The following is a 9,827-nucleotide window of genomic DNA, read 5'->3' as shown; positions in this document are numbered from 1 at the left end:
CCCCCATGAGGACCAGGGCTTGTGAGCGTGAGGCTGCTCCTATCTGTCTATAGAGGGCCTCATCCACTCAGTCTTCCTGGTCAGATGGCCTGTAGCAGACCCCCACCGTGATGTCACCTGTCCCTGCCTTCCCTTTAATCCTGACCCATAAGCTCTTGGTCGGCTCCTCACTCATCCCCAGGCAGAGCTCCATGCACTCCAGCTGGTCGTTGACATAGAGGGTGACACCCCCTCCTCGTCTCCCCTGCCTGTCCTTCCTAACCAGCCTGTATCACTCCATCCCAACACTCCAATCATAGGAGCCATGAATGCTATCTTTTATTATATTAATGCAATATCACACTTACTGGCAAGCTGTTCTGGTGTGGGAGAGACTGGGACAGGTACTGCGTTTGTGACCTGCCTTGCCACAGACAAAACAGACAGCATCAGTCTTCTCACAAGTGTGGTTTTGAAGAGCGCAGCAGTTGCAATTGTTACAGTGAAACCAAGCTGCAAAATACGTAACATGATTTATGATCTTGAAAAGGTTTAGAATGATCATTCTGAAACTAAGCTTTAAATATAGGCTATATTACCAGGATTTTAATTTTGTTTTAGTTTTACAGAGACGGATGTAGTCAGTTTCTGGTCCCTTACCACATTTCGTAAGACAGTCAGGTACTACTTCATTAGATATACTGTGTAACTATATCAATATAACTGAATTACTTTGCCATTAGAACTATTATCCTGTATGTGATCTTAACATGAAAAATAGTTCAGATGTTAAAATGGACTTACAAATTGTGATTTCTACATCAGTAACAAAAATGAGTGCTTCAGCTATTTAAACACAGCTATAAATACAACTGCATTTGTGTATGAAACATAATTTGATCATGGCCTCTCAAACATTTTAGTAATTGACTATTTGTTTATAAAATTCTAATGAAAAAGTTTAAAAAGTCAGGAAACACTTATATATGGCAAATCACAATATTTAAGTTTCCCCATAACAAATATAACTGGAATTTAGTATGCCTTGACAAGAATTGATCACATTTCCACACAGTGCAAATATACCTAAGTTATCTAATGGCAACTCATGTGAAATTGAGGTTTTTCCTTTACTCTATGTCTTCATGAGTCTTCTATTCTATGATTACATTTTGTTTCTTTTACAGAATATTTTCTCTTCTGGTTTGTCATCTCAGTTTCTTTGGACTATAGCTTAAACAGTAAGTGTACTTTTATTTAGAAAAGTATTTTTCTGTACTTACAGGGTTTTACACATTTTTTGCAAAGAACACAATGTTTCCATCGTCTACCATCCTACAAAAGATGAATAAATGCATTGTTTGTTTGAAAAAAACACTGATTCTACCTTAAAACTGAACTACTGATGTATGGTCCCCATTATTTACAGAAACAGGTCCTCTGTAGGAAGGACTGTAACTTAAAAACAACAGTCCTGAGAATCTGTGACAACCGCAGCAAAATGGCTGCTTTTTGAAATTAGCAAGTTCTACAACTTCTGAAACATAAGAAGAAATGTGTGTGTCAACAGACCACTGATGAATAAGGTATGGTGTAAGTGGCAAGTAGTAAACTTTTCCTGTCCTCTTTCCAACTCAAAGGAATTGGGGAAAGAGAAATTAATTCCCAGTGGGTTATGAATGATGTCCTGTGAAGTTAATAATAAGTCTACGAAACTGAACTCTTTGGGGTTTCCCAAGGAAGTCGGTATCAGAATAGGTTTTTATCAGAGCAAATATTACAAAAGAAATTATTTGACTACTGCTAAAACTGCCATCCAGAAAGAAGTCAAAATACTTACTTTTGACGTACATGAATTGCATATCTCACAGTGCTGGTTACCAGAACTAACATATCGCTGACATATAGTGCAAAACCTGGGAAAAAAAATTATAAATGTACTGGTCCACTATTTGCTCACAAAGCAATATAAATTAATTTTATACAAGCTCAATAATAAATATAAGGATTGCAAAATCACTTCGCTAAATTAAAGACGATGTTTTTGATGCATAAAATCACCACTTAGGCCCAGAGCCTCATAATCATTTAGACACAGTACATCCAAATAGTAAAATTCAGGTGCCTGAATTCAAATTAGCAACACTATCAGCAGTAAATTAAACCAAATCCATTCCTTTGTCCTTGATGCTTCTCTTAGTGTTAATTTTATTAAGTACTGTTTCAACCAAGCTGATTATAAGGGAGAGCTGTAAATCTCTCTCTCGCGTAGGCGTACAAAACATTTCCTATGGACTAGCTGAGGAATCTCATCATTCCACACTGGAAAATGTAAACCTCTTTTTAGGCGCCCAGCTCTCGTACACATTATTTATAGAACATGCAACCTCAGAATGAGACAGAGAAACATGCTCTGGAGCCTGGCATCCAAAAGTTAGGCATGACAATTCTGAACAGCACCATCCCAAAGTCCTTTAGAGACTTTATGCCCCAATTAAGAACAAACACACTCTTTCAGTCACCTGAGCGTTAACACATCTTACCTATAACCCTCTTCTACAGGAAGTACAATCATGCTTGGGGTGAGGTTCGTGAAGATACGGACAGGGGACTGTCTACGACCTGTCTTGCCATGTTTATAAAGTGCATGATTATCATAGTCTACCTAGAAAAATAAAATCATAGAAAAAGAGTCTTAAACTGAATGCTAAGCACAGGCAGAACTATTAATGTATTTATTATCTTTAGATGTGCCTTATGACATTTTCATTTTTATATAAAAGACTCTAACCCCAAATTAGATTACAAATTCTACAGCAAGGATTTTGTCTCATTTATTTTTAAATTCGTGCAACCATACTATCAGGCTAGACTCAGGAAACTAAGTTCCCAACACTATAATAATCCTATTTTACTTATCCACTTTTGCTCTTTTGCATGGGATATCTGAGATAACATTGCAGTTGTTTGTTCTACAAAAGAGCAACCCATTAAAAAAAAAAAAAAGAACTACATTGTTTGTTCTATCTGGCAATATAAGAGTTGATATGCATCTTCACCTATCTCAGAATAATTACAAAGCTGCAAATCCAAATCAGCACTGCTTTTTCCAGCACTGCCTTGTCACAAAAGCTCTCATCTCTGAACACTAGCAGGAACGCAGTCTAGCCCAGCACGAGTTTCCAATTTTCTTCCACAAATTACCATTCTACAAGATACAAATATGTTGTCCAGAACACCCATGTCAAACTTTATGCAGAATTGTTATACGAGAAAATAAAACTTTCATATCATGAATACCCACGACTGATCTCCCAGAAGTCGCTGACAGATACAATATTGGAGAAGCTGATGCCAGATTATTGCTTTATCACTGACAACTTCATCTATTACATAATTCCAAAAATGTCCATTGTTGTAATTCTGCTCTGGTCCCAGCAGTTTTGGAGATGCAAGACTTTTATTTTTTTTTCTGACCAGGGCTGGGCATTACCCACCAAGCTACTGACATTTCAACCTCTGGGAAAAATGAAATGCTCTTCTTCAAGTTACCTCTCACCTCTGCAATATGCACCTGGCAAAATTAGTGCAAATTCTGTCACACTGAAAATCTTGCATAAGAAATGAGTTAACGGACAGATGACAGATGAGTTAAAGGGAGGTAATGAACTGTAGGAGCGTGACAAAGTTACCAACGGTATGACTAATACAAATACAGAATCTGGGCTTCACATGATGAGCACCACAGGGCTTGCAGTGCCTCCAATGCAGTCAAAGCTAAAGTTCTAGAAGGCAGCCCATCTACAGACAAGTGCTACCATGGTATCTGCTTTCACTCATATTCCTGTTCACATTGCACACGACTGAAATTTAGTAGATTCACTGGGTTCAGTTATACCTGGTAATCCATCATACTGAAGCTTGGGAAAAATTCCAGAATACGAGACTCAAAGAAGTATGGAAATATCCAGAACACGGGCATCTCTTGGTTGTTATGACCTAGTAATGAAAAGACTTAGATGTACATTAAAGAAAAACAAGGTACAAGCAGCATGAAAAATTTACAGTAAATACATAAACATGTATATGTATGTCATGCTGGGCATAAGAACTAGTTCCTTTAGGTGACAAAGTTTTGGTATATTTTATATATGCGGAGCTGTAAGCTCCACTTAACTAACAACTCTTGTCACCTGCCTACGTTGGTAAGAAATGGTACTGGTTTGATAGCTTATTCTTCTCTACCTTTAAAGTCAATTTTAATTGCAAAGTAGATTTTTAAACAATTTGTAAACATTTTTAAAAGAGACTTAGTGAACTGGGTATTATTAAACTACAAGTATCAGGACAGTCTATTAGATATATGATAGTTTGTTTTTAGAAATTAGAACATGAATGTGTTCACATTCACCTAAGTAGCAAGAATCACAGACTTTTAAATAGGTACTTTTTCTTACAGTGATGGTACAGCTCAACCCATCTATCTGGTTGTAATACATACCTTCTTTTTCTGTCTCCTTCCACATTGCCATCAGTTTTTTAAAACTAGAAGCCAGTGCTTCTACTAAACCTCCAAATGGGGGATCAGTTACCATAATGACTCTTTCACCACTGTCTTGATACAAGAATTTCCTACAAGTTTCACGTGCAGCCTGTAAGAAACAGAGGTTAATTTCCAGAAATATAGATTCAAGAATTGTAAAAATATTGTATTTGGCAATAAAATGATTATTTTAGAAGTTTCAACTTTGAAGATGGAAGTTATTTCCTCTTGTGGAGGTGAATTTCCTCTTGTGTAGCATTTAAAAAAACCAAAAAAACCAATAACTAGATTTGAAGCACTGAAAACAAGTGCCCTGTTCAGTTAGAGATAACATATCAAGGGCAGACGCAGTTCAATATTCCTAAGATAGTCGTCCTCCAAAGGGTACTAAATTTAACTTGGAAAAAAGATGTTATTCATAGCAAGAAAACAGAGTTCAGGCTCAGGACACATTTTATTCATGCCCTTTAACTTCAGTTTTATTCTGTAAAGCATTATCAAAGTAACAGGAAAAAATTCAGTCCACTGAAAACTGATTCAATCCACACTGGTTATAAAAATATACAATGTTCAAATGTTAGCAATCCAACCTGGACTCTTGTTATTAAAGGAAATGTAAAAAAGTTATGTATTCACTGCCATCTTGCAGTGTTCTCTCATCTATTACTTAGATTCTATTGCATTCCAAAAACAGATTTTTAACACTAATATGCATTCAGAAGTGCTGCAATTCAGTCCTTGAATGCACTGCAATACAGTGCCATTACAGGTGTCACCTTTTCACACCTCGAAAAGAACACTAGTGTTTATAATGCAGATGAACAGAGTCTTCTGTTTTAATTGAAATATATAAAACTTGAACACAGTAATGGATAAAAAAATTCAAAGGTAAGGCTTTCAGACCAGCCTCCCATTTCATTCTAGGCGATTCTTTCTATTTTCAAGATCCCGTTCAAAAATAGGCTTTAGAATGGAAAAAATCTGAAAATTATCTACATAGTGTGAAAGGTATTACAATAAACATGTTTAGGCAAATCAGTGGTGGCTCACTAATAATGGCAGGGGAAGAGCGAAGAGTGAGTGAGTATACTATTGGGATAAATGTTTGAAATTAATGTTTGGAATTGAATTACACTGTGATTCTCTGTACAAAGCTACAATAAATGTCCTACTGCGGCTGCAGGTTTCCTAATGAACTCAAAATTAAGCACTTAATGTGACATTTAAAAAGAAACAAGAAATTCAGCATTTTTTTTAACCATGACACTAATTCAACCTCATTTTACGACAACAAGGTTAACCTTTTGACCTTACTTGTCTGGAATAAAGCAGGAAAACCCCCTCTTCCCTCCCACCTCAAGTACCAGTGAACAAGTCCCATGGCATCCGCTGGGCTTGTAAAGGCTGGGAATAAAACAATTAATTCTGTTGTAGCAACACAAGAACAGGGCTAATGAATACTTATATAAGGCGACAACTCACACCAAACTGTCATTTTAATAAAAGCAGCAGTTAATGTGTGTAAGTAACAATAGTTAGCATAAATTTAATAAGCAACTTTATCTTTGAATCAAGTGGGAGATAATTACTGAAGAGGCACTGTTATCCTTTGATTTCCACTACTGTTGACCACTTTTATCTCGATAGTTGTTTTCTACTAGACTAGCCATGACTTTCTTACAAAATTCTGCATCAACAACATGTACTTCTTTACAAAGCACTCAAGAAATACTTGGTCTTACCTCTCCACCAAAAAAATAATGATTAAACATGTTGTAGTGGCAGAATTCATCTTCTGTGTAAAACTGTGAATACCTGTAAAATAAGTTTTAAGTAGTAGAAAAATATAAACAACTTCTTGCCTGCCCTAAGGGGCATTTACAGTGAAAACAGGGCCCTAAGAAAAACATCATCTTTGGGTTCTGATTACTGACAACACATACCAATACTGGGAACTATTAAGTATAATTACTTTTCTCATAAACTGGATGTCATTTGTGTATGTGTGCAGGAACAGAGATGCAGAGACAGGAAAGGGAAAACAACCACGAATTTGTATTTTAAAGCAGTAACACCACAAATCTTTGTACATACTCTTCAGACAGATAAACGTTTATCAAAACCTACCTGAAATCAATATCTAGCAGAAGGCTTCTAACCCTGAAATCTTCTTGTGATGCTTTTGACTGGATCATTTCATGAAGCCTGAAGTATAATTGGAGCAAAGAAATTTAACACATAATCATTGGCTTCAGAAATTATCTTGCAAGACAAGAATGCCTGGTACTTTACTAAACCTAAAACCAAACAGATAGAGAAAATGAAGTAATCTGAATTTGGATGATTCCATTTGGCTAATATTCAAAGTTAGAAAAATGTTAGTCTTAAAAGATGAAAAGTCAGTGGAGCCTACTGGATCACCATGAACAAAAAAACCCCAAACGTAAGCAAAGAAACTCACTGTCACTTCTGTAAGAAAGAGGGGGGGAAGGGGGGGGAGAGAGAGAGTGTCAGAGTCTGTCTGTCTCTTATTCGCAGTGCAGCTACAGTCCTCCCCTGTATCTTATGAGCTCAAAACAAGACCCCACTAGATGCTTGGATAATCCCTACCAATTAAAGCATAGTGAACCTCTTATTGCGGGAGAATCCTTGATTATTTAACTATTAGTAAGCTGCACAGTTTTGAGACAGAAATATTATTTGAAAGTGTAACAATTCTCACTGACGTACCTGGGTGTTCCAACAGAGAGCACGCGTCTGAATCCTAAATCAATAATAAGATCCAGTAGGAACTGGCAACTTCTGTCTGCAAATAAATACTGCGCATTTGTTTTTTTATTCTCCAGTGGATACAGAAGTTGACTGGGACTTTTTAACTGCGCAGTGGAGATATCACACAGGAACTGGTGATCCAAGTGTTTTTCCCATTCAGCTGGCAATAGCAATTGCTGGCATTCCTGGCAAAACCTCCTCTTTGATAACGGCAACAGAACAAAATTCTTGTACCTTCAAATACAAAAGACGATAGGGAACAAACTTTGAAAAAGCCTCTGTAAAAGATATGAAGGGGACCTATGAAGGGGGTTTCATATTTTGTAAGAGTACAATTTAAACAAGCAACGTAGTTTAAGCTGCTCTTGCAAAACTCCACTATCTACATGTGAATGAAGTAATATTTATGAAAAATATTCAAAGGACACTTTGAAAAAGCCTTCCCTGAGAGCAAGCATATAATACGCTGGCCAAATATATTGAGAGTCCCCACAAATAACTGGATTACAGAGTGAAGACTCTATATCAACAACCAGCAAGCAGTCTTGTATGTTTACACACAAAAAAAACTCAGAGATTATTTGTTACTGTATTACCTTTGCTTCTTCTCAGTGTTAAGCCTGTTACTTTTGCACACTAAAGTCACAAATAATTTTTTGAACTGAAACTGCTGCTGACCTGTTGTTAGTACATTATGAGCACTAACATAAGAACTATACGTAGAAAAAAAAAAAAAAAGATACAGTTCCTGGGTTGAAAATACCATGCTCTAATTAGATGTTTCATGCTATTTTCCCATTGCAGTCAACCAGTTCTTATTTTTCCAAATCTCTCTGGCACATTTTCATATTTTAAAGAATCCTGAAATATTATCTCTATATTCAGAGTACCTGAACTTGCATTACTTGATTTTTACTGAAGAAAATATACATAACAATACCTTTCCACATTCTGTCTGTGTGTAAAAGGCGGCTGATGATTTCTATTATATTCTTCACGTGCTGCAAGCCTAGTTTCTGACACCTGTAAAATTTATGTACATAAAAAGTTAAAAAATTAACAGATATCACTCTGTATTGTAGATTAAATCTCAATATTAAACAAAAAGGGTGCATCAGTGGTCTCATGCTTTAGCTACTCTGCATAGAAAAGCTATCACATTCTTTGATAATTGATAATTGATGAATTCAGTTCTTTGGATTGTTATTTCAGAAGAACAAGCATGACTGCAGCAGAGAGGCACGCTGCATAACAACACGAATCTCTCATTGTGAATTTAAACTGCAAAAAATAAATAAATAGAAGCATTTCGTTCTTCTACCACATGTAATACTCAGGGAAAAACTCAAAACATGATTATGATCAAGACAGAAAGAGGGATACTTTCCATTAATGCGTGCCAGCAGTTGCATTCCCTCTGAAGAACTATGAACTGATCCTGCACAACTGATGACAGTGGAAATGCTGCCCAAGTCTTTTGTGTGTGGTTGTTTTAAAAGCATGACAACTCTTCTCTGAGTCTTCTACTTTGTTCCCACAAAACATACTTAATGGTTTCACAGTTAACAGAGTTTCAGGAGATTTGCGCAAAACATGGGACTGATTTGTTTGAAGGGGGAGACAGTAAAATTCAACAGAACAAAAGACGCCATAATACAAGTGACATTCAAAACGAAATTTCACTAGGAATACCATTTAAATCTACACAACTCAGTGATTAACCACCTCATTTTCTCTTTATACAACTTTTCAGTAGTAACCAACACAGCAATGAAATGCTTACGAATCTGATTAAATCCCAGCCTGCCAACCTGCTGAAGACAATGACCACAACACAAGATACTCATTTAGGAAACAGAAAAAGTAACACAAAATGTACTGGACAAAAAACGCAGCAAGCTCTCTGTGAATGTATTTCAATCCCAATTTTGTTACTCTACAATTATCTAACCAAAGTTCTTTAGACCAAGAGAAATTGCTGCAGATGTTCCGAGACTACTGAGCATCATGCTGATCCCCACCATCTCACTATTTTGTACATCCCGTTGTTTGCCTGTATCCACCAGATTTTCTCTGCCTTAATCATGGAAGATGAGCACATCTTGGAATCAGAACTATCCCATATTGTTCAACATTGCATAATATTGGCAAACTTCGTAACTTGAATTCCTAAGTGTTTTGGCAATACAGTAACAAATGCCAGTTTTGCTCAAAATGTACACAGCCTTCCTTGAAAGCTACACTTGAAACATGTTCTCCTGACAGAAATAAGTGCTCCGCTAAACATAGAATCACAGAATCATTGAGGTTGGAAAAGACCTCTAAGATCATTGAGTCCAACCATCGACCCAACACCACCATGCCCACTAAACCATGTCCCTAAGTGCCTCATCTACACGTCTTTTAAATACCTCCAGGGATGGGGACTCCACCACTTCCCTGGGCAGCCTCTTCCAATGTTTAACCACTCTTTCAGGAAAGACATTTTTCCTTACATCCAATCTAAACCTCCCCTGGCGCAACTTGAGGCCAT

At 36.7% G+C, this 9,827-nt stretch overlaps 1 protein-coding gene across 1 annotated transcript in view; it reads right to left on the bottom strand.

The window, feature by feature from the left end:
• Positions 1-9,827, bottom strand: part of ZCCHC4 (zinc finger CCHC-type containing 4) — an 18,211-nt gene that overhangs the window by 4,227 nt on the left and 4,157 nt on the right. Inside the window, exons 3-12 of the mRNA XM_009272307.1 lie at positions 8,235-8,317; positions 7,253-7,528; positions 6,650-6,727; positions 6,265-6,337; positions 4,481-4,631; positions 3,878-3,978; positions 2,523-2,644; positions 1,820-1,895; positions 1,263-1,314; positions 348-492 (exon numbers count right to left, since the gene is read on the bottom strand). Coding sequence (XP_009270582.1) covers positions 348-492; positions 1,263-1,314; positions 1,820-1,895; positions 2,523-2,644; positions 3,878-3,978; positions 4,481-4,631; positions 6,265-6,337; positions 6,650-6,727; positions 7,253-7,528; positions 8,235-8,317 — 1,157 coding nt within the window. The remainder of the gene's footprint in view (positions 1-347; positions 493-1,262; positions 1,315-1,819; positions 1,896-2,522; positions 2,645-3,877; positions 3,979-4,480; positions 4,632-6,264; positions 6,338-6,649; positions 6,728-7,252; positions 7,529-8,234; positions 8,318-9,827) is intronic.

This window comes from Aptenodytes forsteri, unplaced genomic scaffold, assembly GCF_000699145.1.
Source record: "Aptenodytes forsteri isolate BGI_AS27 unplaced genomic scaffold, ASM69914v1 Scaffold333, whole genome shotgun sequence".
Taxonomy (NCBI): domain Eukaryota; kingdom Metazoa; phylum Chordata; class Aves; order Sphenisciformes; family Spheniscidae; genus Aptenodytes; species Aptenodytes forsteri.
Note: the sequence above shows the minus strand (reverse complement) of the source record. Positions and strands in the feature narration are given on the sequence as shown.